This window comes from Notolepis coatsorum (assembly GCF_963971535.1).
Source record: "Notolepis coatsorum genome assembly, chromosome: 1".
Classification (NCBI taxonomy): Eukaryota; Metazoa; Chordata; class Actinopteri; order Aulopiformes; family Paralepididae; genus Notolepis; species Notolepis coatsorum.
Window position 1 is genome coordinate 58,913,936 of NC_140165.1, and position 25,700 is coordinate 58,939,635.

The window sequence follows — 25,700 nt, forward strand, 5'->3', positions numbered from 1 at the left end:
TTGTTTTCAGTTTGGCTGGTCATCCGTACTAATACAATTGGCAGTATTAGAGGGTGGGAAAGCTGATGGGTGGGTCCTGGGCGTTGTAAACAGAAAAATACTCCTACAGTTCGGTCGGGGCGCCTGCTCAGCGAAGGAAGGATCTGGAGGGAGGTAGTGTGACCTTCCACACGTTACACTCTCCCAGTGAGAATCTGAGCTGCCAGGCTGGCTGCCGGCTGGCTGCACATGTGTCGGAGGATAGCATGTGATAGTCTCCGGCCTCCCGGACGCGTCTATGCCTTCTACAACGCCGCTCGGTTTCCGGCTTCCTCTGATTGGCCACGACGCCCACGTGACCCTACGCTAGCACGCCCCCTTATCGCGGCCAGTACTCGGTGCGGGCTCGCTCTGAGGGAAGAAGGCCAGTCATATTAATTTCTACATTTTATACATAATATCCCAGCGTATTATACTCACATTATGTGCTCATTAGAAGAAAAGAATTGATGCATATTGGTCAGGAAATGGCGAAACGCTAACGTTATAAAATACCCTGACATTGGGTAGAAATGTAGCAGGGTTAGGGTGACCTATTGACGGGTCTGGGAGAGAGATGCGGGGGGGGGGGCTGCCTCGCGCTGACGCTGCCCGCCTCGAGGTGCACACAAGCGGCCGTGCGTCTCACATGACCAGCCACACCTGAACGAATCTATCCCCCCCAAATCGGCAGCCCCTCTCGGCTAGAGAAATTCGCCCTATATTGTGCCATGCAGTGCATGTGTGCACTACCTACTATCTGTTGATACAATTATATATAAAACGATATATTGTATATAATATATTTTAGGCAGTTTCGTGGCATGAATTGCATTTCGCTGTAGACCGCAGCAGCTGGTGATAGAAATATAGCCTATATTTCTATCACCAGCTACTGCGGTCTACAGCGAAATGCAAAAAGATTAAATAAAATAGAGTAGAATACAATACAATAGCATGGAGTCCTTACTCTTGGCAGTTACTCTCATAGCTAAAGGCACATTTCACTAAACTGTCCACAATAAAATAAAATACAATACAATACAATACAATAGAATAGAGTCCTTACTCTTGGCAGTTGGTCTCGTAGCTAAAGGCACATTTCACTAAACTGTCTACAATAAAATAGAGTAGAATATAATACAATAGAATGGAGTCCTTACTCTTGGCAGTTGGTCTCGTAGCTAAAGGCACATTTCACTAAACTGTCCAGGGTCATCAGACTGATGTGATGAAACATCTCCAGGTTGTTCTGTTCTTCAGACACCAGCCGGAGCCACTTTGCCTGACATGGGGAGCGACATGGATGAAGAGAGAGAGAAAAGTATTTGGTATTTTTTTTTTCTTTTTTTTTTTTTTTTTTAGATTGATGTCATGATTGTGCACTGCAGACTCAGGGAGAAGGCAGAGAAGGAGAGAAAGAGACACAAGATTTACAGGTAATGGAAATATATCTTTTTTCTCTTTCTTATTAAAAACTTGGCCTATTTGAAAGGAGATTGATTTAATAAAAATGAATGAGCGAAAAATCAATATACAGTGTATATACAGTATAATATATTATTATTATAGTAATTGGCTATCATACTGCAATATAAAATGAGTTTTATAGTGAAAAGAGCAGCTTTATTGGTCAAGATTGAAGGCTCTATATTGCAGGAAATTGCACGTACAGGTGCATTACATTTAAAAAAAAGTCTGCCAGGGAGGGGGTCGTGCCGGACCCCCTCCAAACCACCCCTTGCCTGTCAAAAAAATAAATAAAAAAAAAAAAATTATAATAAAAATTTTTTTTTAATAAAAATTATATTCTTGCACCCCCACTTTCAACTATAACTAGGCGGCCATGAACAGGAGCGCTCCTTTTCAGAACTGGTTTAAATTCTGTTAGCTGATTTGAACTGGTTTAAATTCTGATAGCCTATTTGAACTGGTTTAAATTCTGATAGCTGGTGTGAACTGGTTTAAATACTGACAGCTGATTTGAACTGTGTGTGTGTGTGTGAGTGTGTCTCTCACGTGCAGTGTGTCTGTGTGTGTGTCTGTGTGTGTGTGTCTGTGTGTATGTGTGTGAGTGTGTATCTCACATGCATGGTGTGTGTGGAGGTGTTGAACACAGGGATGTAGGTCCTCAGGATGTCAAAATGAAACGCTGGCGTCAGCAGCCTCCTCTTACGAGACCACTCCTCCCCGTTGCTTAGCAACAGACTCTGTCCTGGGGTGGGATGAGAGACACTACAGACTATGAGTCAGGGACTACAGCCCCCTCAGCATCGACGGTGCACCGGTTGAGAGAGTGAACAGTTTTAAGTACCTCGGAGTCCACATATCCGAGGACTTGACATGGACCACACACATTGACAGTGTTGTGAAGAAGGCACGGCAACGCCTCTACTTCCTCAGGCGCCTAAGGAAGTTCCAAATCAGTCAGAAGATCCTTAAGAACTTCTACTCATGTACAATAGAGAGCATCCTGACTGGCAATATCACCTCCTGGTTTGGGAATAGCACCGCACAAGACCGTAGCAGACTACAGAGAGTGGCCCGTTCAGCCGAACGCACAATTGGAGGGGGGCTTCCCACTCTCCAGAATATTTACAACAAGCGGTGCATGGGTAAGGCTAAGAGAATTATCAAAGACTCCAGCCACCGAAACAACTGCCTCTTTGAACTGCTGCGGTCAGACAAGCAATACCGGAGTCTCATAGCAAGCACAGAGAGACTCAGAAGAAGCTTCTATCCCCAGGCCATCAGGATGCTCAACGAACAATAACACTATGTAACAACCATCAAATGCACTCACAGCACACACATCCACATGCACACACTCACTTTAAACAAACAACTCACTGCAGCACCCACTTTACCCACTTTAGAACACCTAAACACACTTTATATTTATTGGTAAAGAATTTGCACTACAACCCATACCTCATTACACCTTACTGTAAATTGTACCTCATCCCATTTCTGCTTTGCACTGTATAGTATATTGTATATTATTATATTGTATAGTATATTGTATGGTAACTCAGTTACTTCTACTCTGCATTGAACATTGTATATATGTACATACTGAAAACTTGTGTCTACGTACTTGACTTCTATTTTATACTTGCTATACTTATTTTATACTTGTCTATTTTTGTCTAGCACAGTCTCTGGAGCGTAACAGAAAGAAGCATTTTGTATAAAAGTATTCTGTACTTCTGTATGACAACTAATAAAGAAACTTGAACTTGAAACTTGACTATGTTGAAAATAAATGCATAATAACCTTTTATAATATTAAAAGAAAATGTCTCTTTATTTTAAGTTACAGTAAGGTTAAGATAAGGGTTATGTTTATAAACAGTGAGGTTAAGGGTTAGGTTTATAAGATGAAAAATCAACAAAATGTGGATACCTTCTAACCTTCTACCTAACCATAGAATAACACAACATCAACTAGGTAGATATAATCACTTACCTAGCCACGGGCGCAGGAAGCCATAGAATAACTCATCTTTCACTGTGATGGAAGCTACAATAGAAAACAAGACAGTCAGTCAGTTGGTCGCCCAGAATGGACTAGACTAGCATTAGGACTTTATTAGTCCTAACAGAGGGGGCTTTATTAGCTCTGAGGAGACTTTATTAGCTCTGAGGAGACTTTATTAGCTCTGAGGAGACTTTATTAGTCCTGAGGGGACTTTATTAGCTCTGAGGAGACTTTATTAGTCCTGAGGAGACTTTATTAGTCCTGAGGAGACTTTATTAGTCGTGAGGGGACTTTATTAGCTCTGAGGAGACTTTATTAGCTCTGAGGAGACTTTATTAGTCCCGAGGAGACTTTATTAGCTCTGAGGAGACTTTATTAGTCCTGAGGAGACTTTATTAGCTCTGAGGAGACTTTATTAGCTCTGAGGGGGACTTTATTAGCTCTGAAGAGACTTTATTAGTCCTGATGAGACTTTATTAGCTCTGAGGAGACTTTATTAGTCCTGAGGAGACTTTATTAGCTCTGAGGAGACTTTATTAGTCCTGAGGAGACTTTATTAGGTCTTAGGGGACTTTATTAGTCCTGAGGAGACTTTATTAGTCCTGAGGAGACTTTATTAGCTCTGAGGAGACTTTATTAGTCCTGAGGAGACTTTATTGGCTCTGAGGAGACTTTATTAGTCCTGAGGAGACTTTATTAGTCCTGAGGAGACTTTATTAGCTCTGAGGAGACTTTATTAGCTCTGAGGAGACTTTATTAGTCCTGAGGAGACTTTATTAGCTCTGAGAGGGACTTTATTAGTCCTGAGGAGACTTTATTAGCTCTGAGGAGACTTTATTAGCTCTGAGGGGACTTTATTAGCTCTGAGGGGACTAGCTCTGAGGAGAATTTATTAGCTCTGAGGGGACTTTATTAGTTCTGAGGAGACTTTATTAGTCCTGAGGAGACTTTATTAGCTCTGAGGAGACTTTATTAGCTCTGAGGAGACTTTATTAGTCCTGAGGAGACTTTATTAGTCCTGAGGAGACTTTATTAGCTCTGAGGAGACTTTATTAGTCCTGAGAAGACTTTATTAGTCCTGAGGAGACTTTATTAGCTCTGAGGAGACTTTATTAGTCCTGAGGGGACTTTATTAGTCCTGAGGAGACTTTATTAGTCCTGAGGGGACTTTATTAGCTCAGAGGAGACTTTATTAGCTCTGAGGAGACTTTATTAGCTCTGAGGAGACTTTATTAGTCCTGAGGAGACTTTATTAGCTCTGAGGAGACTTTATTATCTCTGAGGAGACTTTATTAGCTCTGAGGAGACTTTATTAGCTCTGAGGAGACTTTATTAGTCCTGAGGGGACTTTATTAGCTCTGAGGAGACTTTATTAGTCCTGAGGAGACTTTATTAGTCCTGAGGAGACTTTATTAGTCGTGAGGGGACTTTATTAGCTCTGAGGAGACTTTATTAGCTCTGAGGAGACTTTATTAGTCCTGAGGAGACTTTATTAGCTCTGAGGAGACTTTATTAGTCCTGAGGAGACTTTATTAGCTCTGATGAGACTTTATTAGCTCTGAGGGGGACTTTATTAGCTCTGAGGAGACTTTATTAGTCCTGATGAGACTTTATTAGCTCTGAGGAGACTTTATTAGTCCTGAGGAGACTTTATTAGCTCTGAGGAGACTTTATTAGTCCTGAGGAGACTTTATTAGCTCTGAGGAGACTTTATTAGTCCTGAGGAGACTTTATTAGTCCTGAGGAGACTTTATTAGCTCTGAGGAGACTTTATTAGCTCTGAGGAGACATTATTAGCTCTGAGGAGACTTTATTAGTCCTGAGGAGACTTTATTAGCTCTGAGAGGGACTTTATTAGTCCTGAGGAGACTTTATTAGCTCTGAGGAGACTTTATTAGCTCTGAGGGGACTTTATTAGCTCTGAGGGGACTAGCTCTGAGGAGAATTTATTAGCTCTGAGGGGACTTTATTAGTCCTGAGGAGACTTTATTAGTTCTGAGGAGACTTTATTAGTCCTGAGGAGACTTTATTAGCTCTGAGGAGACTTTATTAGCTCTGAGGAGACTTTATTAGTCCTGAGGAGACTTTATTAGTCCTGAGGAGACTTTATTAGCTCTGAGGAGACTTTATTAGTCCTGAGGAGACTTTATTAGTCCTGAGGAGACTTTATTAGCCCTGAGGGGACTTTATTAGTCCTGAGGAGACTTTATTAGCTCTGAGGAGACTTTATTAGCTCTGAGGAGACTTTATTAGTCCTGAGGGGACTTTATTAGTCCTGAGGAGACTTTATTAGTCCTGAGGGGACTTTATTAGCTCTGAGGAGACTTTATTAGTCCTGGGGGGGACTTTATTAGCTCTGAGGGGACTTTATTAGCTCTGAGGAGACTTTATTAGCTCTGAGGAGACTTTATTAGTCCTGAGGAGACTTTATTAGCTCTGAGGAGACTTTATTATCTCTGAGGAGACTTTATTAGCTCTGAGGAGACTTTATTAGTCCTGAGGAGACTTTATTAGCTCTGAGGAGACTTTATTATCTCTGAGGAGACTTTATTAGCTCTGAGGAGACTTTATTAGCTCTGAGGAGACTTTATTAGTCCTGAGGGGACTTTATTAGCTCTGAGGAGACTTTATTAGTCCTGAGGAGACTTTATTAGTCCTGAGGAGACTTTATTAGTCGTGAGGGGACTTTATTAGCTCTGAGGAGACTTTATTAGCTCTGAGGAGACTTTATTAGTCCTGAGGAGACTTTATTAGCTCTGAGGAGACTTTATTAGTCCTGAGGAGACTTTATTAGCTCTGATGAGACTTTATTAGCTCTGAGGGGGACTTTATTAGCTCTGAGGAGACTTTATTAGTCCTGATGAGACTTTATTAGCTCTGAGGAGACTTTATTAGTCCTGAGGAGACTTTATTAGCTCTGAGGAGACTTTATTAGTCCTGAGGAGACTTTATTAGCTCTGAGGAGACTTTATTAGTCCTGAGGAGACTTTATTAGTCCTGAGGAGACTTTATTAGCTCTGAGGAGACTTTATTAGCTCTGAGGAGACATTATTAGCTCTGAGGAGACTTTATTAGTCCTGAGGAGACTTTATTAGCTCTGAGAGGGACTTTATTAGTCCTGAGGAGACTTTATTAGCTCTGAGGAGACTTTATTAGCTCTGAGGGGACTTTATTAGCTCTGAGGGGACTAGCTCTGAGGAGAATTTATTAGCTCTGAGGGGACTTTATTAGTCCTGAGGAGACTTTATTAGTTCTGAGGAGACTTTATTAGTCCTGAGGAGACTTTATTAGCTCTGAGGAGACTTTATTAGCTCTGAGGAGACTTTATTAGTCCTGAGGAGACTTTATTAGTCCTGAGGAGACTTTATTAGCTCTGAGGAGACTTTATTAGTCCTGAGGAGACTTTATTAGTCCTGAGGAGACTTTATTAGCCCTGAGGGGACTTTATTAGTCCTGAGGAGACTTTATTAGTCCTGAGGGGACTTTATTAGCTCTGAGGAGACTTTATTAGCTCTGAGGAGACTTTATTAGCTCTGAGGAGACTTTATTAGTCCTGAGGAGACTTTATTAGCTCTGAGGAGACTTTATTATCTCTGAGGAGACTTTATTAGCTCTGAGGATACTTTATTAGTCCTGAGGAGACTTTATTAGCTCTGAGGAGACTTTATTAGCTCTGAGGGGACTTTTTTAGCTCTGAGGGGACTTTATTAGCTCTGAGGAGACTTTATTAGCTCTGAGGGGACTTTATTAGCTCTGAGGAGACTTTATTAGTCCTGAGGGGACTTTATTAGTCCTGAGGAGACTTTATTAGTCCTGAGGGGACTTTATTAGCTCTGAGGAGACTTTATTAGTCCTGGGGGGGACTTTATTAGCTCTGAGGGGACTTTATTAGCTCTGAGGAGACTTTATTAGCTCTGAGGAGACTTTATTAGTCCTGAGGAGACTTTATTAGCTCTGAGGAGACTTTATTATCTCTGAGGAGACTTTATTAGCTCTGAGGAGACTTTATTAGTCCTGAGGATACTTTATTAGCTCTGAGGAGACTTTATTAGTCCTGAGGAGACTTTATTAGCTCTGAGGGGACTTTTTTAGCTCTGATGGGACTTTATTAGTTCTGAGGAGACTTTATTAGCTCTGAGGGGACTTTATTAGCTCTGAGGAGACTTTATTAGTCCTGAGGAGACTTTATTAGTCCTGAGGGGACTTTATTAGTCCTGAGGAGACTTTATTAGTCCTGAGGGGACTTTATTAGCTCTGAGGAGACTTGATTAGTCCTGAGGGGGACTTTATTAGCTCTGAGGGGACTTTATTAGCTCTGAGGAGACTTTATTAGCTCTGAGGAGACTTTATTAGTCCTGAGGAGACTTTATTAGCTCTGAGGAGACTTTATTAGTCCTGAGGAGACTTTATTAGCTCTGAGGAGACTTTATTATCTCTGAGGAGACTTTATTAGCTCTGAGGAGACTTTATTAGCTCTGAGGGGACTTTATTAGCTCTGAGGGGACTAGCTCTGAGGAGAATTTATTAGCTCTGAGGGGACTTTATTAGTCCTGAGGAGACTTTATTAGTTCTGAGGAGACTTTATTAGTCCTGAGGAGACTTTATTAGCTCTGAGGAGACTTTATTAGCTCTGAGGAGACTTTATTAGTCCTGAGGAGACTTTATTAGTCCTGAGGAGACTTTATTAGCTCTGAGGAGACTTTATTAGTCCTGAGGAGACTTTATTAGTCCTGAGGAGACTTTATTAGCCCTGAGGGGACTTTATTAGTCCTGAGGAGACTTTATTAGTCCTGAGGGGACTTTATTAGCTCTGAGGAGACTTTATTAGCTCTGAGGAGACTTTATTAGCTCTGAGGAGACTTTATTAGTCCTGAGGAGACTTTATTAGCTCTGAGGAGACTTTATTATCTCTGAGGAGACTTTATTAGCTCTGAGGAGACTTTATTAGCTCTGAGGATACTTTATTAGTCCTGAGGAGACTTTATTAGCTATGAGGAGACTTTATTAGCTCTGAGGGGACTTTTTTAGCTCTGAGGGGACTTTATTAGCTCTGAGGAGACTTTATTAGCTCTGAGGGGACTTTATTAGCTCTGAGGAGACTTTATTAGTCCTGAGGGGACTTTATTAGTCCTGAGGAGACTTTATTAGTCCTGAGGGGACTTTATTAGCTCTGAGGAGACTTTATTAGTCCTGGGGGGGACTTTATTAGCTCTGAGGGGACTTTATTAGCTCTGAGGAGACTTTATTAGCTCTGAGGAGACTTTATTAGTCCTGAGGAGACTTTATTAGCTCTGAGGAGACTTTATTATCTCTGAGGAGACTTTATTAGCTCTGAGGAGACTTTATTAGTCCTGAGGATACTTTATTAGCTCTGAGGAGACTTTATTAGTCCTGAGGAGACTTTATTAGCTCTGAGGGGACTTTTTTAGCTCTGATGGGACTTTATTAGTTCTGAGGAGACTTTATTAGCTCTGAGGGGACTTTATTAGCTCTGAGGAGACTTTATTAGTCCTGAGGAGACTTTATTAGTCCTGAGGGGACTTTATTAGTCCTGAGGAGACTTTATTAGTCCTGAGGGGACTTTATTAGCTCTGAGGAGACTTTATTAGTCCTGAGGGGGACTTTATTAGCTCTGAGGGGACTTTATTAGCTCTGAGGAGACTTTATTAGCTCTGAGGGGACTTTATTAGCTCTGAGGAGACTTTATTATTTCTGAGGAGACTTTATTAGTCCTGAGGAGACTTTATTAGTGCTGAGGAGACTTTATTAGCTCTGATGGGACTTTATTAGCTCTGAGGAGACTTTATTAGCTCTGAGGAGACTTTATTAGCTCTGAGGAGAGTTTATTAGTCCTGAGGGGACTTTATTAGCTCTGAGGAGAGTTTATTAGTCCTTAGGAGACTTTATTAGCTCTGAGGAGACTTTATTAGTCCTGAGGGGACGTTATTAGTCCTGAGGAGACTTTATTAGCTCTGAGGAGACTTTATTAGCTCAGAGGAGACTTTATTAGCTCCGAGAAGACTTTATTAGCTCTGAGGAGAGTTTATTAGCTCTGAGGAGACTTTATTAGTCCTGAGGAGACTTTATTAGCTCTGATGAGACTTTATTAGCTCTGAGGAGACTTTATTAGTCCTGAGGAGACTTTATTAGCTCTGAGGGGACTTTATTAGCTCTGAGGAGACTTTATTAGCTCTGAGGGGACTTCAATAGCTCTGGGGAGACTTTCTTAGCTCTGAGGAGACTTTATTAGCTCTGAGGAGACTTTATTAGTCCTGGGGATACTTTATTAGCTCTGATGGGACTTTATTAGTTCTGAGGAGACTTTATTAGCTCTGATGGGACTTTATTAGCTCTGAAGAGACTTTATTAGCTCTGAGGAGACTTTATTAGCTCTGAGGAGAGTTTATTAGTCCTGAGGGGACTTTATTAGCTCTGAGGAGAGTTTATTAGCTCTGAGGAGACTTTATTAGTCCTGAGGGGACGTTATTAGTCCTGAGGGGACGTTATTAGTCCTGAGGAGACTTTATTAGCTCTGAGGAGACTTTATTAGCTCTGATGAGACTTTATTAGCTCAGAGGAGACTTTATTAGCTCCGAGGAGACTTTATTAGCTCTGAGGAGAGTTTATTAGCTCTGAGGAGACTTTATTAGTCCTGAGGAGACTTTATTAGCTCTGATGAGACTGTATTAGCTCTGAGGAGACTTTATTAGCTCTGAGGAGACTTTATTAGTCCTGAGGAGACTTTATTAGCTCTGAGGGGACTTTATTAGCTCTGAGGAGACTTTATTAGCTCTGAGGAGACTTTATTAGCTCTGAGGGGACTTTATTAGCTCTGAGGAGACTTTATTAGTCCTGGGGATACTTTATTAGCTCTGATGGGACTTTATTAGTTCTGAGGAGACTTTATTAGCTCTGATGGGACTTTATTAGCTCTGAATAGACTTTATTAGCTCTGATGGGACTTTATTAGCTCTGAGGAGACTTTATTAGCTCTGAGGAGACTTTATTAGCTCTGATGGGACTTTATTAGCTCAGAGGAGACTTTATTAGCTCTGAGGAGACTTTATTAGCTCTGAGGAGACTTTATTAGTCCTGAGGGGACTTTATTACTCTGAGGAGACTTTATTAGTCCTGAGGGGACTTTATTAGTCCTGATGAGACTTTATTAGCTCTGAGGATACTTTATTAGCTCAGAGGAGACTTTATTAGCTCTGAGGAGACTTTATTAGTCCTGAGGATACTTTATTAGCTCTGAGGAGACTTTATTAGCTCTGAGGGGACTTTATTAGCTCTGAGGAGACTTTATTAGCTCTGAGGAGACTGTATTAGTCCTGAGGAGACTTTATTAGTCCTGAGGAGACTTTATTAGCTCTGAGGAGACTTTTTTAGTCCCGAGAAGACTTTATTAGTCCTGAAGAGACTTTATTAGTCTTGATAGGACTTTATTAGTCCTGAGGAGACTGTATTAGTCCTGAGGAGACTTTATTAGTCCTGAGGAGACTTTATTAGCTCTGAGGAGACTTTATTAGTCCTGAGGATACTTTATTAGCTCTGATGGGACTTTATTAGTTCTGAGGAGACTTTATTAGCTCTGATGGGACTTTATTAGCTCTGAATAGACTTTATTAGCTCTGATGGGACTTTATTAGTTCTGAGGAGACTTTATTAGCTCTGATGGGACTTTATTAGCTCTGAATAGACTTTATTAGCTCTGATGGGACTTTATTAGCTCTGAGGAGACTTTATTAGCTCTGAGGAGACTTTATTAGCTCTGATGGGACTTTATTAGCTCAGAGGAGACTTTATTAGCTCTGAGGAGACTTTATTAGCTCTGAGGAGACTTTATTAGTCCTGAGGGGACTTTATTACTCTGAGGAGACTTTATTAGTCCTGAGGGGACTTTATTAGTCCTGAGGAGACTTTATTAGCTCTGAGGATACTTTATTAGCTCAGAGGAGACTTTATTAGCTCTGAGGAGACTTTATTAGTCCTGAGGAGACTTTATTAGCTCTGAGGAGACTTTATTAGCTCTGATGGGACTTTATTAGCTCAGAGGAGACTTTATTAGCTCTGAGGAGACTTTATTAGCTCTGAGGAGACTTTATTAGTCCTGAGGGGACTTTATTACTCTGAGGAGACTTTATTAGTCCTGAGGGGACTTTATTAGTCCTGAGGAGACTTTATTAGCTCTGAGGATACTTTATTAGCTCAGAGGAGACTTTATTAGCTCTGAGGAGACTTTATTAGTCCTGAGGAGACTTTATTAGCTCTGAGGAGACTTTATTAGCTCTGAGGGGACTTTATTAGCTCTGAGGAGACTTTATTAGCTCTGAGGAGACTGTATTAGTCCTGAGGAGACTTTATTAGTCCTGAGGAGACTTTATTAGCTCTGAGGAGACTTTTTTAGTCCTGAGAAGACTTTATTAGTCCTGAAGAGACTTTATTAGTCTTGATAGGACTTTATTAGTCCTGAGGAGACTGTATTAGTCCTGAGGAGACTTTATTAGTCCTGAGGAGACTTTATTAGCTCTGAGGAGACTTTTTTAGTCCTGAGAAGACTTTATTAGTCCTGATAGGACTTTATTAGTCCTGAGGAGACTTTATTAGTCCTGAGGAGACTTTATTAGCTCTGAGGAGACTTTATTAGTCCTGAGGAGACTTCATTAGCTCAGAGGAGACTTTATTAGTCCTGAGGAGACTTTATTAGCTCAGAGGAGACTTTATTAGTCCTGAGGAGACTTTATTAGCTCTGAGGAGACTTTATTAGTCCTGAGGAGACTTTATTAGCTCAGAGGAGAGTTTATTAGCTCAGAGGAGACTTTATTAGTCCTGAGGAGACTTTATTAGTTCTGAGGAGACTTTATTAGCTCAGAGGAGACTTTATTAGCTCTGAGGAGACTTTAGTAGTCCTGAGGAGACTTTATTAGCTCTGAGGAGACTTTATTAGCTCTGATGGGACTTTATTAGCTCAGAGGAGACTTTATTAGCTCTGAGGGGACTTTATTAGCTCTGAGGAGACTTTATTAGCTCTGAGGAGACTTTAGTAGTCCTGAGGAGGCTTTATTAGCTCAGAGGAGACTTTATTAGCTCTGAGGAGACTTTATTAGTCCTGAGGAGACTTTATTAGTCCTGAGGGGACTTTATTAGCTCTGAGGAAATTTATTAGCTCTGAGGAGACTTTATTAGCTCTGAGGAGACTTTATTAGTCCTGAGGGGACTTTATTAGTCCTGAGGAGACTTTATTATCTCTGAGGAGACTTTATTAGCTCTGAGGAGACTTTATTAGTCCTGAGGGGACTTTATTACTCTGAGGAGACTTTATTAGTCCTGAGGGGACTTTATTAGTCCTGAGGAGACTTTATTAGCTCTGAGGAGACTTTATTAGCTCAGAGGAGACTTTATTAGCTCTGAGGAGACTTTATTAGTCCTGAGGAGACTTTATTAGCTCTGAGGAGACTTTATTAGCTCTGAGGGGACTTTATTAGCTCTGAGGAGACTTTATTAGCTCTGAGGAGACTGTATTAGTCCTGAGGAGACTTTATTAGTCCTGAGGAGACTTTATTAGCTCTGAGGAGACTTTTTTAGTCCTGAGAAGACTTTATTAGTCCTGATAGGACTTTATTAGTCCTGAGGAGACTTTATTAGTCCTGAGGAGACTTTATTAGCTCTGAGGAGACTTTATTAGTCCTGAGGAGACTTCATTAGCTCAAAGGAGACTTTATTAGTCCTGAGGAGACTTTATTAGCTCAGAGGAGACTTTATTAGTCCTGAGGAGACTTTATTAGCTCTGAGGAGACTTTATTAGTCCTGAGGAGACTTTATTAGCTCAGAGGAGAGTTTATTAGCTCAGAGGAGACTTTATTAGTCCTGAGGAGACTTTATTAGTTCTGAGGAGACTTTATTAGCTCAGAGGAGACTTTATTAGTTCTGAGGAGACTTTATTAGCTCTGATGGGACTTTATTAGCTCTGAAGAGACTTTATTAGCTCTGATGGGACTTTATTAGCTCTGAGGAGACTTTATTAGCTCTGAGGAGACTTTATTAGCTCTGATGGGACTTTATTAGCTCAGAGGAGACTTTATTAGCTCTGATGGGACTTTATTAGCTCTGACGAGACTTTATTAGCTCTGAGGAGACTTTAGTAGTCCTGAGGGGGCTTTATTAGCTCAGAGGAGACTTTATTAGCTCTGAGGAGACTTTATTAGTCCTGAGGAGACTTTATTAGTCCTGAGGGGACTTTATTAGCTCTGAGGAAATGTATTAGCTCTGAGGAGACTTTATTAGCTCTGAGGAGACTTTATTAGTCCTGAGGGGACTTTATTAGTCCTGAGGAGACTTTATTAGCTCTGAGGAGACTTTATTAGCTCTGAGGAGACTTTATTAGTCCTGAGGGGACTTTATTACTCTGAGGAGACTTTATTAGTCCTGAGGGGACTTTATTAGTCCTGAGGAGACTTTATTAGCTCTGAGGAGACTTTATTAGCTCAGAGGAGACTTTATTAGCTCTGAGGAGACTTTATTAGTCCTGAGGAGACTTTATTAGCTCTGAGGAGACTTTATTAGCTCTGAGGGGACTTTATTAGCTCTGAGGAGACTTTATTAGCTCTGAGGAGACTTTATTAGTCCTGAGGAGACTTTATTAGTCCTGAGGAGACTTTATTAGCTCTGAGGAGACTTTATTAGTCCTGAGAAGACTTTATTAGTCCTGAGGAGACTTTATTAGTCCTGATAGGACTTTATTAGTCCTGAGGAGACTTTATTAGCTCTGAGGAGACTTTATTAGTCCTGAGGAGACTTTATTAGCACTGAGGAGACTTTATTAGTCCTGAGGAGACTTTATTAGCTCAGAGGAGACTTTATTAGTCCTGAGGAGACTTTATTAGCTCAGAGGAGACTTTATTAGTCCTGAGGAGACTTTATTAGCTCTGAGGAGACTTTATTAGTCCTGAGGAGACTTTATTAGCTCAGAGGAGAGTTTATTAGCTCAGAGGAGACTTTATTAGTCCTGAGGAGACTTTATTAGTTCTGAGGAGACTTTATTAGCTCAGAGGAGACTTTATTAGCTCTGAAGAGACTATATTAGCTCTGATGGGACTTTATTAGCTCTGAGGAGACTTTATTAGCTCTGAGGAGACTTTATTAACTCTGATGGGACTTTATTAGCTCAGAGGAGACTTTATTAGCTCTGAGGGGACTTTATTAGCTCTGAGGAGACTTTATTAGCTCTGAGGAGACTTTAGTAGTCCTGAGGAGGCTTTATTAGCTCAGAGGAGACTTTATTAGCTCTGAGGAGACTTTATTAGTCCTGAGGAGACTTTATTAGTCCTGAGGGGACTTTATTAGCTCTGAGGAGACTTTATTAGTCCTGAGGAGACTTTATTAGCTCTGAGGAGACTTTATTAGCTCTGAGGGGACTTTATTAGCTCTGAGGAGACTTTATTAGCTCTGAGGAGACTTTATTAGTCCTGAGGAGACTTTATTAGTCCTGAGGAGACTTTATTAGCTCTGAGGAGACTTTATTAGTCCTGAGAAGACTTTATTAGTCCTGAGGAGACTTTATTAGTCCTGATAGGACTTTATTAGTCCTGAGGAGACTTTATTAGCTCTGAGGAGACTTTATTAGTCCTGAGGAGACTTTATTAGCACTGAGGAGACTTTATTAGTCCTGAGGAGACTTTATTAGCTCAGAGGAGACTTTATTAGTCCTGAGGAGACTTTATTAGCTCAGAGGAGACTTTATTAGTCCTGAGGAGACTTTATTAGCTCTGAGGAGACTTTATTAGTCCTGAGGAGACTTTATTAGCTCAGAGGAGAGTTTATTAGCTCAGAGGAGACTTTATTAGTCCTGAGGAGACTTTATTAGTTCTGAGGAGACTTTATTAGCTCAGAGGAGACTTTATTAGCTCTGAAGAGACTATATTAGCTCTGATGGGACTTTATTAGCTCTGAGGAGACTTTATTAGCTCTGAGGAGACTTTATTAACTCTGATGGGACTTTATTAGCTCAGAGGAGACTTTATTAGCTCTGAGGGGACTTTATTAGCTCTGAGGAGACTTTATTAGCTCTGAGGAGACTTTAGTAGTCCTGAGGAGGCTTTATTAGCTCAGAGGAGACTTTATTAGCTCTGAGGAGACTTTATTAGTCCTGAGGAGACTTTATTAGTCCTGAGGGGACTTTATTAGCTCTGAGGAGACTTTATTAGTCCTGAGGGGGACTTTATTAGCTCTGAGGGGACTTTATTAGCTCTGAGGAGACTTTATTAGCTCTGAGGAGACTTTATTAGCTCTGAGGGGACTTTATTAGCTCTGAGGAGACTTTATTATTTCTGAGGAGACTTTATTAGTCCTGAGGAGACTTTATTAGTGCTGAGGAGACTTTATTAGCTCTGATGGGACTTTATTAGCTCTGAGGAGACTTTATTAGCTCTGAGGAGACTTTATTAGCTCTGAGGAGAGTTTATTAGTCCTGAGGGGACTTTATTAGCTCTGAGGAGAGTTTATTAGTCCTGAGGAGACTTTATTAGCTCTGAGGAGACTTTATTAGTCCTGAGGGGACGTTATTAGTCCTGAGGAGACTTTATTAGCTCTGAGGAGACTTTATTAGCTCAGAGGAGACTTTATTAGCTCCGAGGAGACTTTATTAGCTCTGAGGAGAGTTTATTAGCTCTGAGGAGACTTTATTAGTCCTGAGGAGACTTTATTAGCTCTGATGAGACTTTATTAGCTCTGAGGAGACTTTATTAGTCCTGAGGAGACTTTATTAGCTCTGAGGGGACTTTATTAGCTCTGAGGAGACTTTATTAGCTCTGAGGAGACTTTATTAGCTCTGAGGGGACTTCAATAGCTCTGGGGAGACTTTCTTAGCTCTGAGGAGACTTTATTAGCTCTGAGGGGACTTTATTAGCTCCGAGGAGACTTTATTAGTCCTGGGGATACTTTATTAGCTCTGATGGGACTTTATTAGTTCTGAGGAGACTTTATTAGCTCTGATGGGACTTTATTAGCTCTGAAGAGACTTTATTAGCTCTGAGGAGACTTTATTAGCTCTGAGGAGAGTTTATTAGTCCTGGGGGGACTTTATTAGCTCTGAGGAGAGTTTATTAGCTCTGAGGAGACTTTATTAGTCCTGAGGGGACGTTATTAGTCCTGAGGGGACGTTATTAGTCCTGAGGAGACTTTATTAGCTCTGAGGAGACTTTATTAGCTCTGAGGAGACTTTATTAGCTCAGAGGAGACTTTATTAGCTCCGAGGAGACTTTATTAGCTCTGAGGAGAGTTTATTAGCTCTGAGGAGACTTTATTAGTCCTGAGGAGACTTTATTAGCTCTGATAAGACTGTATTAGCTCTGAGGAGACTTTATTAGCTCTGAGGAGACTTTATTAGTCCTGAGGAGACTTTATTAGCTCTGAGGGGACTTTATTAGCTCTGAGGAGACTTTATTAGCTCTGAGGAGACTTTATTAGCTCTGAGGGGACTTTATTAGCTCTGAGGAGACTTTATTAGTTTTGGGGATACTTTATTAGCTCTGATGGGACTTTATTAGTTCTGAGGAGCCTTTATTAGCTCTGATGGGACTTTATTAGCTCTGAATAGACTTTATTAGCTCTGATGGGACTTTATTAGCTCTGAGGAGACTTTATTAGCTCTGAGGAGACTTTATTAGCTCTGATGGGACTTTATTAGCTCAGAGGAGACTTTATTAGCTCTGAGGAGACTTTATTAGCTCTGAGGAGACTTTATTAGTCCTGAGGGGACTTTATTACTCTGAGGAGACTTTATTAGTCCTGAGGGGACTTTATTAGTCCTGATGAGACTTTATTAGCTCTGAGGATACTTTACTAGCTCAGAGGAGACTTTATTAGCTCTGAGGAGACTTTATTAGTCCTGAGGAGACTTTATTAGCTCTGAGGAGACTTTATTAGCTCTGAGGGGACTTTATTAGCTCTGAGGAGACTTTATTAGCTCTGAGGAGACTGTATTAGTCCTGAGGAGACTTTATTAGTCCTGAGGAGACTTTATTAGCTCTGAGGAGACTTTTTTAGTCCTGAGAAGACTTTATTAGTCCTGAAGAGACTTTATTAGTCTTGATAGGACTTTATTAGTCCTGAGGAGACTGTATTAGTCCTGAGGAGACTTTATTAGTCCTGAGGAGACTTTATTAGCTCTGAGGAGACTTTATTAGTCCTGGGGATACTTTATTAGCTCTGATGGGACTTTATTAGTTCTGAGGAGACTTTATTAGCTCTGATGGGACTTTATTAGCTCTGAATAGACTTTATTAGCTCTGATGGGACTTTAATAGCTCTGAGGAGACTTTATTAGCTCTGAGGAGACTTTATTAGCTCTGATGGGACTTTATTAGCTCAGAGGAGACTTTATTAGCTCTGAGGAGACTTTATTAGCTCTGAGGAGACTTTATTAGTCCTGAGGGGACTTTATTACTCTGAGGAGACTTTATTAGTCCTGAGGGGACTTTATTAGTCCTGAGGAGACTTTATTAGCTCTGAGGATACTTTATTAGCTCAGAGGAGACTTTATTAGCTCTAAGGAGACTTTATTAGTCCTGAGGAGACTTTATTAGCTCTGAGGAGACTTTATTAGCTCTGATGGGACTTTATTAGCTCAGAGGAGACTTTATTAGCTCTGAGGAGACTTTATTAGCTCTGAGGAGACTTTATTAGTCCTGAGGGGACTTTATTACTCTGAGGAGACTTTATTAGTCCTGAGGGGACTTTATTAGTCCTGAGGAGACTTTATTAGCTCTGAGGATACTTTATTAGCTCAGAGGAGACTTTATTAGCTCTGAGGAGACTGTATTAGTCCTGAGGAGACTTTATTAGTCCTGAGGAGACTTTATTAGCTCTGAGGAGACTTTTTTAGTCCTGAGAAGACTTTATTAGTCCTGATAGGACTTTATTAGTCCTGAGGAGACTTTATTAGTCCTGAGGAGACTTTATTAGCTCTGAGGAGACTTTATTAGTCCTGAGGAGACTTCATTAGCTCAAAGGAGACTTTATTAGTCCTGAGGAGACTTTATTAGCTCAGAGGAGACTTTATTAGTCCTGAGGAGACTTTATTAGCTCTGAGGAGACTTTATTAGTCCTGAGGAGACTTTATTAGCTCAGAGGAGAGTTTATTAGCTCAGAGGAGACTTTATTAGTCCTGAGGAGACTTTATTAGTTCTGAGGAGACTTTATTAGCTCAGAGGAGACTTTATTAGCTCTGAGGAGACTTTATTAGTTCTGAGGAGACTTTATTAGCTCTGATGGGACTTTATTAGCTCTGAAGAGACTTTATTAGCTCTGATGGGACTTTATTAGCTCTGAGGAGACTTTATTAGCTCTGAGGAGACTTTATTAGCTCTGATGGGACTTTATTAGCTCAGAGGAGACTTTATTAGCTCTGATGGGACTTTATTAGCTCTGACGAGACTTTATTAGCTCTGAGGAGACTTTAGTAGTCCTGAGGGGGCTTTATTAGCTCAGAGGAGACTTTATTAGCTCTGAGGAGACTTTATTAGTCCTGAGGAGACTTTATTAGTCCTGAGGGGACTTTATTAGCTCTGAGGAAATGTATTAGCTCTGAGGAGACTTTATTAGCTCTGAGGAGACTTTATTAGTCCTGAGGGGACTTTATTAGTCCTGAGGAGACTTTATTAGCTCTGAGGAGACTTTATTAGCTCTGAGGAGACTTTATTAGTCCTGAGGGGACTTTATTACTCTGAGGAGACTTTATTAGTCCTGAGGGGACTTTATTAGTCCTGAGGAGACTTTATTAGCTCTGAGGAGACTTTATTAGCTCAGAGGAGACTTTATTAGCTCTGAGGAGACTTTATTAGTCCTGAGGAGACTTTATTAGCTCTGAGGAGACTTTATTAGCTCTGAGGGGACTTTATTAGCTCTGAGGAGACTTTATTAGCTCTGAGGAGACTTTATTAGTCCTGAGGAGACTTTATTAGTCCTGAGGAGACTTTATTAGCTCTGAGGAGACTTTATTAGTCCTGAGAAGACTTTATTAGTCCTGAGGAGACTTTATTAGTCCTGATAGGACTTTATTAGTCCTGAGGAGACTTTATTAGCTCTGAGGAGACTTTATTAGTCCTGAGGAGACTTTATTAGCACTGAGGAGACTTTATTAGTCCTGAGGAGACTTTATTAGCTCAGAGGAGACTTTATTAGTCCTGAGGAGACTTTATTAGCTCAGAGGAGACTTTATTAGTCCTGAGGAGACTTTATTAGCTCTGAGGAGACTTTATTAGTCCTGAGGAGACTTTATTAGCTCAGAGGAGAGTTTATTAGCTCAGAGGAGACTTTATTAGTCCTGAGGAGACTTTATTAGTTCTGAGGAGACTTTATTAGCTCAGAGGAGACTTTATTAGCTCTGAAGAGACTATATTAGCTCTGATGGGACTTTATTAGCTCTGAGGAGACTTTATTAGCTCTGAGGAGACTTTATTAACTCTGATGGGACTTTATTAGCTCAGAGGAGACTTTATTAGCTCTGAGGGGACTTTATTAGCTCTGAGGAGACTTTATTAGCTCTGAGGAGACTTTAGTAGTCCTGAGGAGGCTTTATTAGCTCAGAGGAGACTTTATTAGCTCTGAGGAGACTTTATTAGTCCTGAGGAGACTTTATTAGTCCTGAGGGGACTTTATTAGCTCTGAGGAGACTTTATTAGTCCTGAGGAGACTTTATTAGCTCTGAGGAGACTTTATTAGCTCTGAGGGGACTTTATTAGCTCTGAGGAGACTTTATTAGCTCTGAGGAGACTTTATTAGTCCTGAGGAGACTTTATTAGTCCTGAGGAGACTTTATTAGCTCTGAGGAGACTTTATTAGTCCTGAGAAGACTTTATTAGTCCTGAGGAGACTTTATTAGTCCTGATAGGACTTTATTAGTCCTGAGGAGACTTTATTAGCTCTGAGGAGACTTTATTAGTCCTGAGGAGACTTTATTAGCACTGAGGAGACTTTATTAGTCCTGAGGAGACTTTATTAGCTCAGAGGAGACTTTATTAGTCCTGAGGAGACTTTATTAGCTCAGAGGAGACTTTATTAGTCCTGAGGAGACTTTATTAGCTCAGAGGAGACTTTATTAGTCCTGAGGAGACTTTATTAGCTCAGAGGAGAGTTTATTAGCTCAGAGGAGACTTTATTAGTCCTGAGGAGACTTTATTAGTTCTGAGGAGACTTTATTAGCTCAGAGGAGACTTTATTAGCTCTGAAGAGACTATATTAGCTCTGATGGGACTTTATTAGCTCTGAGGAGACTTTATTAGCTCTGAGGAGACTTTATTAACTCTGATGGGACTTTATTAGCTCAGAGGAGACTTTATTAGCTCTGAGGGGACTTTATTAGCTCTGAGGAGACTTTATTAGCTCTGAGGAGACTTTAGTAGTCCTGAGGAGGCTTTATTAGCTCAGAGGAGACTTTATTAGCTCTGAGGAGACTTTATTAGTCCTGAGGAGACTTTATTAGTCCTGAGGGGACTTTATTAGCTCTGAGGAGACTTTATTAGTCCTGAGGGGGACTTTATTAGCTCTGAGGGGACTTTATTAGCTCTGAGGAGACTTTATTAGCTCTGAGGAGACTTTATTAGCTCTGAGGGGACTTTATTAGCTCTGAGGAGACTTTATTATTTCTGAGGAGACTTTATTAGTCCTGAGGAGACTTTATTAGTGCTGAGGAGACTTTATTAGCTCTGATGGGACTTTATTAGCTCTGAGGAGACTTTATTAGCTCTGAGGAGACTTTATTAGCTCTGAGGAGAGTTTATTAGTCCTGAGGGGACTTTATTAGCTCTGAGGAGAGTTTATTAGTCCTGAGGAGACTTTATTAGCTCTGAGGAGACTTTATTAGTCCTGAGGGGACGTTATTAGTCCTGAGGAGACTTTATTAGCTCTGAGGAGACTTTATTAGCTCAGAGGAGACTTTATTAGCTCCGAGGAGACTTTATTAGCTCTGAGGAGAGTTTATTAGCTCTGAGGAGACTTTATTAGTCCTGAGGAGACTTTATTAGCTCTGATGAGACTTTATTAGCTCTGAGGAGACTTTATTAGTCCTGAGGAGACTTTATTAGCTCTGAGGGGACTTTATTAGCTCTGAGGAGACTTTATTAGCTCTGAGGAGACTTTCTTAGCTCTGAGGAGACTTTATTAGCTCTGAGGGGACTTTATTAGCTCCGAGGAGACTTTATTAGTCCTGGGGATACTTTATTAGCTCTGATGGGACTTTATTAGTTCTGAGGAGACTTTATTAGCTCTGATGGGACTTTATTAGCTCTGAAGAGACTTTATTAGCTCTGAGGAGACTTTATTAGCTCTGAGGAGAGTTTATTAGTCCTGGGGGGACTTTATTAGCTCTGAGGAGAGTTTATTAGCTCTGAGGAGACTTTATTAGTCCTGAGGGGACGTTATTAGTCCTGAGGGGACGTTATTAGTCCTGAGGAGACTTTATTAGCTCTGAGGAGACTTTATTAGCTCTGAGGAGACTTTATTAGCTCAGAGGAGACTTTATTAGCTCCGAGGAGACTTTATTAGCTCTGAGGAGAGTTTATTAGCTCTGAGGAGACTTTATTAGTCCTGAGGAGACTTTATTAGCTCTGATAAGACTGTATTAGCTCTGAGGAGACTTTATTAGCTCTGAGGAGACTTTATTAGTCCTGAGGAGACTTTATTAGCTCTGAGGGGACTTTATTAGCTCTGAGGAGACTTTATTAGCTCTGAGGAGACTTTATTAGCTCTGAGGGGACTTTATTAGCTCTGAGGAGACTTTATTAGTTTTGGGGATACTTTATTAGCTCTGATGGGACTTTATTAGTTCTGAGGAGACTTTATTAGCTCTGATGGGACTTTATTAGCTCTGAATAGACTTTATTAGCTCTGATGGGACTTTATTAGCTCTGAGGAGACTTTATTAGCTCTGAGGAGACTTTATTAGCTCTGATGGGACTTTATTAGCTCAGAGGAGACTTTATTAGCTCTGAGGAGACTTTATTAGCTCTGAGGAGACTTTATTAGTCCTGAGGGGACTTTATTACTCTGAGGAGACTTTATTAGTCCTGAGGGGACTTTATTAGTCCTGATGAGACTTTATTAGCTCTGAGGATACTTTACTAGCTCAGAGGAGACTTTATTAGCTCTGAGGAGACTTTATTAGTCCTGAGGAGACTTTATTAGCTCTGAGGAGACTTTATTAGCTCTGAGGGGACTTTATTAGCTCTGAGGAGACTTTATTAGCTCTGAGGAGACTGTATTAGTCCTGAGGAGACTTTATTAGTCCTGAGGAGACTTTATTAGCTCTGAGGAGACTTTTTTAGTCCTGAGAAGACTTTATTAGTCCTGAAGAGACTTTATTAGTCTTGATAGGACTTTATTAGTCCTGAGGAGACTGTATTAGTCCTGAGGAGACTTTATTAGTCCTGAGGAGACTTTATTAGCTCTGAGGAGACTTTATTAGTCCTGGGGATACTTTATTAGCTCTGATGGGACTTTATTAGTTCTGAGGAGACTTTATTAGCTCTGATGGGACTTTATTAGCTCTGAATAGACTTTATTAGCTCTGATGGGACTTTAATAGCTCTGAGGAGACTTTATTAGCTCTGAGGAGACTTTATTAGCTCTGATGGGACTTTATTAGCTCAGAGGAGACTTTATTAGCTCTGAGGAGACTTTATTAGCTCTGAGGAGACTTTATTAGTCCTGAGGGGACTTTATTACTCTGAGGAGACTTTATTAGTCCTGAGGGGACTTTATTAGTCCTGAGGAGACTTTATTAGCTCTGAGGATACTTTATTAGCTCAGAGGAGACTTTATTAGCTCTAAGGAGACTTTATTAGTCCTGAGGAGACTTTATTAGCTCTGAGGAGACTTTATTAGCTCTGATGGGACTTTATTAGCTCAGAGGAGACTTTATTAGCTCTGAGGAGACTTTATTAGCTCTGAGGAGACTTTATTAGTCCTGAGGGGACTTTATTACTCTGAGGAGACTTTATTAGTCCTGAGGGGACTTTATTAGTCCTGAGGAGACTTTATTAGCTCTGAGGATACTTTATTAGCTCAGAGGAGACTTTATTAGCTCTGAGGAGACTTTATTAGTCCTGAGGAGACTTTATTAGCTCTGAGGAGACTTTATTAGCTCTGAGGGGACTTTATTAGCTCTGAGGAGACTTTATTAGCTCTGAGGAGACTGTATTAGTCCTGAGGAGACTTTATTAGTCCTGAGGAGACTTTATTAGCTCTGAGGAGACTTTTTTAGTCCTGAGAAGACTTTATTAGTCCTGAAGAGACTTTATTAGTCTTGATAGGACTTTATTAGTCCTGAGGAGACTGTATTAGTCCTGAGGAGACTTTATTAGTCCTGAGGAGACTTTATTAGCTCTGAGGAGACTTTTTTAGTCCTGAGAAGACTTTATTAGTCCTGATAGGACTTTATTAGTCCTGAGGAGACTTTATTAGTCCTGAGGAGACTTTATTAGCTCTGAGGAGACTTTATTAGTCCTGAGGAGACTTCATTAGCTCAGAGGAGACTTTATTAGTCCTGAGGAGACTTTATTAGCTCAGAGGAGACTTTATTAGTCCTGAGGAGACTTTATTAGCTCTGAGGAGACTTTATTAGTCCTGAGGAGACTTTATTAGCTCAGAGGAGAGTTTATTAGCTCAGAGGAGACTTTATTAGTCCTGAGGAGACTTTATTAGTTCTGAGGAGACTTTATTAGCTCTGAGGAGACTTTATTAGTCCTGAGGAGACTTTATTAGCTCTGAGGAGACTTTATTAGCTCTGAGGGGACTTTATTAGCTCTGAGGAGACTTTATTAGCTCTGAGGAGACTTTATTAGTCCTGATAGGACTTTATTAGTCCTGAGGAGACTTTATTAGTCCTGAGGAGACTTTATTAGCTCTGAGGAGACTTTATTAGTCCTGAGGAGACTTCATTAGCTCAGAGGAGACTTTATTAGTCCTGAGGAGACTTTATTAGCTCAGAGGAGACTTTATTAGTCCTGAGGAGACTTTATTAGCTCTGAGGAGACTTTATTAGTCCTGAGGAGACTTTATTAGCTCAGAGGAGAGTTTATTAGCTCAGAGGAGACTTTATTAGTCCTGAGGAGACTTTATTAGTTCTGAGGAGACTTTATTAGCTCAGAGGAGACTTTATTAGCTCTGAGGAGACTTTATTAGTTCTGAGGAGACTTTATTAGCTCTGATGGGACTTTATTAGCTCTGAAGAGACTTTATTAGCTCTGATGGGACTTTATTAGCTCTGAGGAGACTTTATTAGCTCCGAGGAGACTTTATTAGCTCTGATGGGACTTTATTAGCTCAGAGGAGACTTTATTAGCTCTGATGGGACTTTATTAGCTCTGACAAGACTTTATTAGCTCTGAGGAGACTTTAGTAGTCCTGAGGGGGCTTTATTAGCTCAGAGGAGACTTTATTAGCTCTGAGGAGACTTTATTAGTCCTGAGGAGACTTTATTAGTCCTGAGGGGACTTTATTAGCTCTGAGGAAATGTATTAGCTCTGAGGAGACTTTATTAGCTCTGAGGAGACTTTATTAGTCCTGAGGGGACTTTATTAGTCCTGAGGAGACTTTATTAGCTCTGAGGAGACTTTATTAGCTCTGAGGAGACTTTATTAGTCCTGATGGGACTTTATTACTCTGAGGAGACTTTATTAGTCCTGAGGGGACTTTATTAGTCCTGAGGAGACTTTATTAGCTCTGAGGAGACTTTATTAGCTCAGAGGAGACTTTATTAGCTCTGAGGAGACTTTATTAGTCCTGAGGAGACTTTATTAGCTCTGAGGAGACTTTATTAGCTCTGAGGGGACTTTATTAGCTCTGAGGAGACTTTATTAGCTCTGAGGAGACTTTATTAGTCCTGAGGAGACTTTATTAGTCCTGAGGAGACTTTATTAGCTCTGAGGAGACTTTATTAGTCCTGAGAAGACTTTATTAGTCCTGAGGAGACTTTATTAGTCCTGATAGGACTTTATTAGTCCTGAGGAGACTTCATTAGCTCTGAGGAGACTTTATTAGTCCTGAGGAGACTTTATTAGCACTGAGGAGACTTTATTAGTCCTGAGGAGACTTTATTAGCTCAGAGGAGACTTTATTAGTCCTGAGGAGACTTTATTAGCTCAGAGGAGACTTTATTAGTCCTGAGGAGACTTTATTAGCTCTGAGGAGACTTTATTAGTCCTGA

The 25,700-nt window shown here is 40.6% G+C and overlaps 1 protein-coding gene across 1 annotated transcript in view; it reads right to left on the reverse strand.

Moving 5' to 3' along the window:
- Positions 1-25,700, reverse strand: part of cyp4f3 (cytochrome P450, family 4, subfamily F, polypeptide 3) — a gene marked incomplete at both ends in the record, with an annotated part of 92,395 nt that overhangs the window by 50,570 nt on the left and 16,125 nt on the right. The window contains 3 exons of the mRNA XM_084321615.1: positions 1,182-1,303; positions 2,106-2,233; positions 3,488-3,541. Of these exons, the coding sequence (XP_084177741.1) occupies positions 1,182-1,303; positions 2,106-2,233; positions 3,488-3,541 (304 nt within the window). The remainder of the gene's footprint in view (positions 1-1,181; positions 1,304-2,105; positions 2,234-3,487; positions 3,542-25,700) is intronic.